This window comes from Plasmopara halstedii (assembly GCF_900000015.1).
Source record: "Plasmopara halstedii genome assembly, contig: Scaffold_3120, whole genome shotgun sequence".
Lineage (NCBI taxonomy): Eukaryota > Oomycota > Peronosporomycetes > Peronosporales > Peronosporaceae > Plasmopara > Plasmopara halstedii.
The window spans coordinates 1,363,793-1,368,811 of record NW_020190023.1 but is presented as its reverse complement, the minus strand read 5'-3'; the positions used below and the strand labels follow the sequence as shown (position 1 = coordinate 1,368,811).

Below are 5,019 nucleotides of genomic sequence, written 5' to 3'. Positions count from 1 at the left end.
TGGCAGCACATGTAGTCAATCTACACCTGAGTCGTTACGACTGATCCTCTGTGAGGATTAAGGAAATCTCCTATTTGCCCCAGGGCATGCAGAAAGGGCTATAAACGCTGATGTCACTGCTTGGCCCGAGGGAGTACAATAAAGACCTGAAGCGATTAGCGCGCACCTAGAGGCGTTCTCAAAATCCGAAAATGCTCTGCTAGAGCACTTGCAGCAGAAGATGTCGGCGTCGACTGCGTCCATGGCTCACAAAAAAGCGTAATTGAACGTGTACTGGATTTGAGACGTGAAGAATCTCGACCATGAGTATGAAAAAGTCTGTAATTTCAAACTAACACTCAGCAGGAGCTGTGACATGCTCCCATGGTACACGAAAGAGAAATCTTGATTCCAGACCATTGCTCAATCGAACGTATTTTTTTATCAAGCACGAAATAAACTAACTAATCAAAGGTTTAAAGGGCGGTGATCATGGATATGTTAAATCCAAGTGCATCGACAGTCAGTTCGGGATCAACTTAGGCAATTCTTTTAAGAACCAGTCAGAGGTGTTGAAAAGAATGATGTTGATCGCTAGCCAAGTGTCAATAGTGCAGCAGCTGACACCATACCTTCCGAACGCTTTGTTGAAAAACAGGTTAGAGCTTGCAGAGTATCGTCCATCTCATCATACGCGGCAGGAAGGTATTTCGGTGCAAACGAGGCGAAGACATCAGCTGATGGTGGAAACGGAAGGAAGTGGTGGCCCATTGCCAACGCTACAGGCTAGTATTGGCGAAGACGAACTCTTTGCCGATGCTGTTGTTGCGTATATGGTGCGAAATGATAATGATACGGACTTGTCGACAACATATGCGCAAGCGATGGCAAGCGACGATGCAGTTAAGTGGCGGGAAGCTAAGTGGCGGAAGCTATGAAGCTGACCTTCCCACCCTTGGCCAGAACCAAACCTGGATATTCAAATCGAGAGGAAAGAATAATTGCACAAATGGATCTATATGGGTTTCTGCCTTGGAGCGTGATCAAAATATATTCCGGTAAATAGCACGACATGTCGCGAAAAGTTGTATGATTTGGTCACCGACATGAATTCAATTATAATTGATACTTGCGGTTGTTTATAATACACCAACCAAGTGGAACAACTGAATGTCGATACTGCTATTTCTAACACTTTGCTGACAGATAACGCCGCTATGAATGTTCCGCTTAGTTTCGACAACGCTCAAGGATACGTATGATAGCTGAAAAATGCTTTCTACGAGCTGAATTAAGTAGCAAATACTTGAGACAAGATAACACACCGTGGCTATAAATGGCCCCAAGGTCTTCAGGGCGATCAGTGCGTTGATGTCAACCGAATCCAAAATAATATGTTATGTTGGACGCCATGACTTTCGCTTCAAACAAATGCAGGTAGATCAAAGAAGTCAAGAAAGTGCTTCAAAATTCATTCAGGATGAAAGATCCGGACAAGGCAGTATTTGTTTCGGGCATGAAGATTGACCACGACAGGCCATCTAAAACACTTACGGCTTAGAAGATTTGCTACATCGACGACGTGGTCAGACAATCTGGACAACAAGATGCTTAGAGTCTCGACACCCGTGCGCATCACGATTGAAGGTGTCGTTAACGCAGTCGCATACCGCGAGGGATACTCGTTTAATGATGCGCTCAAAGCCAAATTGATCCTTGGTGGATGTGTGCTGTACATAACGACACATATTCGACCGGATGATGCGTGATTACACAGCTGTCTTGTTTCACGCGGACTGCAACATTGGAACGCAACTATTTGCATGCTACGCGACCTAAAGCGTACACGCCCTACCGGTATTGTCTACCAAGGCAGTGTTACATTGCGGCTATAGTATATTCAAAATGTGGTCAAGCAGCAATACCGATGACAAACGTTCGATTGCGGGAATCACGATCATGATTACAGGTGCTCCGGTTCAATCCAGAGCACCAGCTAACCGTTGTACGTAGCTCGGCGAAGGCTGATGATGATCTTTATTTAGTGCGCGTGATGCTTAAGGACAAGGGTCACGAACAAACGGAAGGCACACAAGTTTAAGTGGAAGCAAATGCTTTAGCCAACAACGCCAGATACCATGCTTGGGAGAAGCATGTGAACATTATGCTCCACTTAACACGGAAGAAATTTTGAGAAGCGTCAGCATACAGGTACGCTGACGAAGGCACTTGGTACTGAGATGCTTGCGTTCATACGTGAGGCAACGGGTAGTAAGACCAAGCCAATACCAATAATCAACAAACATAAACGGCGGATGGGGATGTTGAGATGACGCCACTAGATATTATTAGAGATAAAATAATACAGCTATATGTATATTTATGCATAAGTTTTACATTTGTTCTACTCGATTAAGCTAGTGTTTAAGGTGTTTAAGGTTGCTCATATGTCTATGCTTACACCCGATCTACCCATTGTACCTGTCTAACGTATTGTTTCGTGCAATTTTCCTGTGATGATGCAGACGTATCCAATAGCCGCAAAGCCCCCACGAAGAAAAAGACGCGGTATAGATGAACGATGTGTTTTAGCTTGCTTGGACTATTCTTTCGTAAGTGTACATCTAGAACGATATTTTGATGTGTCTTACTTATATCATCCTTCTGACCTGTCATGAAACCGTTGTGAGCTCAAAAAATATGGTAGGAAGTGGTCAAAATCGACAGACTATAAAAAACTCATAGAATTTAGTGCAATGGCTGTTCTTGAACTACGTGATTAGCCTACGGAATACACAATCCTTCTACTTATTGGTGTTCCTCCTCGCGACCTCAGCTATAAATTCATTAAGCAGATTCCACTCGGTCCATTGAATAGGTTCGAAGGGTCCTTCCAGTAATCGAGCGACTATGTATATGTCAAATTTAGCTTCGCACCATGCTCCAACCAAAGCATTTTCAGTCTCCTTTGCTATGCCATCCGAGCGATATGAGAAAAATGTTGTATAGCTATAAGAATTCTCATAGTAATACATTGCTTTTATCAACCAGACGAGTACTTTATCCGAAAGGCTGATTCTGAGTTTGCCAATCGTATTTGTACCGACCCAAAAATCTTGCCGTGGGCTATTCATGATCTGAACAAACATGTACTGCATCCAAGCATAATTCAGAGATGCTTTGTTTGGGTCCGACATGATTTGAAAAACATTTATTTTTTTACCGAACCTGTTTTTCCATTCCCAATTGGGTGAGTCAATTCCACTTGCTTCACGCAAAAATGCATCAAGGGCATTGTTGTCGTAACGAGCTCTTAAAATCTCCAGCGTGCTGGTCGCAGCTTTGATTTCTGTATTATATTCGAGCGAGTGCTGCACAAACGCTTTGAAACGAACTAAAGCAGCAGGACTTTTCGAGTCTAAATCAAGATCAAACTGATCGAGAAATTTAGCCGGATTCGAAGGTGTTCTAAACCAAAACCGCGCCTGATCGACCTGAAGTTGCTCAATAACAGCTTCAAAATGCGGACTTCTACCTTCCACTTTAATTGGATACGCCAGTCTGAACACACTACCCACGTCAAAGAGAGTCTCTAATATCGCATATACGCCCAACGGCTCACCAATATGATTTTTGTTGAGCTCTTCAATCTTCATAACAATATTCTGGAATAATACGCCGTCACGCAGTGCTTCGTCGAGAATTATACCACGTTCAAATTCCTTTTTAACGTTCTCTTCAAGACGATAATTCCCTCTCATGCTTGATCTGATCGTATTTAACCACGTCCGATAGTCTTTCACCATGCTTTTGACGTTATTTGAAGTACCCACGTCAGGTGATTTATGCTTATGCTTCCAGTCGTTTGTCCACTTCGACCACAGATCCCGTTTCAGTACCTCAGCAACGTGCTTCAGATCATTGTCCTTCGCTGCCATAAGAATCATGTCGATCAAAGCACCGTCATCGTGTACTGTGTTTAATATCCTGATCGGCTCAAAAGTGGTGCTGGGGTGATCTTTATGGAATTTAGTCCCACTTTCCAGCCACAACCTTGTTATTTGGTCAAACTCTTTTTTTTCGTAACATCTGGATGGGAGCAGTCCAAACATTGTCTCCGGTGGCAAATCCGTGCGTTCGAAGAAATCTTCCAAATCTATTTCAACCTGCTTCACAAGTTTTTCCAGTTCTGAGCTTTTTGGTAGCTCATAAAGGAGACTTGCAAGAATGAGTGGATGGTAATATTTCTCCAAAACGGAGTATGGCATGACAGTATTCGACTTAAAAGTGTCATTGTAGACACTAATATACATCAGAAAAAGCTTGAGTCTCGAGTAGGTGAATTCATTTTCGTTGTCGAGTTTGATCGATTTAATCACATCGTCCAGAAGCGTCTTTTTTCTGATCCAAAACTGAATTTGGCTGTTCTGAGCGCGTGTGATGGTCCGATCAATTAAAGTCGAATCGCCACTAGTTAGAATATCGGCCACGTGACGCTGACCAAACCGAGCGAAGAGTAGCGCGAACAGATCGAGAGTTTCAACACGGATTTCCGAATTTACATGAGCAACAAAGTTGGCAAAAGATTGAAGCAGCGTACCGTACTTAATGTTATTCGTCGTGACCACGGTGAACAGATTTGCCTCAAACTTCTCGACAGACACAATAGCACGCATTTGGTCAGAAGGCGCCACTGTATTACCATAGCCCACCTTCTTCCAGTAGCCGAGGTAGTCAGACCGCAAATGCTCATACCCATGGAAAGCTGTAACGTCATCTTGTGGACTCTTCAAATCATTGAACCAATGTCGAAGTAGATGGACTTTCAGTTTCGCCGCGACTGACTCTGTTTCGGGATTCTTTAACCCGTTTGTAATGAACGTAGCCAGCTCTTGTTCAGTGTAGAAATTCTTGAGAGATCCGATCGAATAATGCATCAAGTCTGGGTGACGCTGACTGGATTCCCTTAAAAACGCTAGCCACGAATTTATCGGCAATTCAAACAAATCCAAACGCTTGATGTCGAAGTGCAACAATTTT

The 5,019-nt window shown here is 43.3% G+C and overlaps 2 protein-coding genes across 2 annotated transcripts; one reads left to right on the top strand and one right to left on the bottom strand.

The window, feature by feature from the left end:
- Positions 1-560: 560 nt before the first annotated feature.
- On the top strand, positions 561-2,713 carry PHALS_07812 (uncharacterized protein; the record flags this gene model as incomplete). The annotated part of the gene is made up of 4 exons (XM_024721347.1): positions 561-815; positions 2,397-2,417; positions 2,505-2,591; positions 2,687-2,713. The coding sequence occupies 4 exons, from the start codon at positions 561-563 to the stop codon at positions 2,711-2,713; spliced, it is 390 nt and encodes a 129-aa protein (XP_024586454.1).
- A 396-nt stretch (positions 2,714-3,109) lies between these two features.
- Positions 3,110-4,916, bottom strand: PHALS_07811 (uncharacterized protein; the record flags this gene model as incomplete). Its single annotated transcript, XM_024721345.1, has 2 exons — positions 3,110-3,131; positions 3,208-4,916. 2 exons carry the CDS (start codon positions 4,914-4,916, stop codon positions 3,110-3,112), a joined length of 1,731 nt encoding a protein of 576 aa, XP_024586453.1.
- Positions 4,917-5,019: the final 103 nt, after the last annotated feature.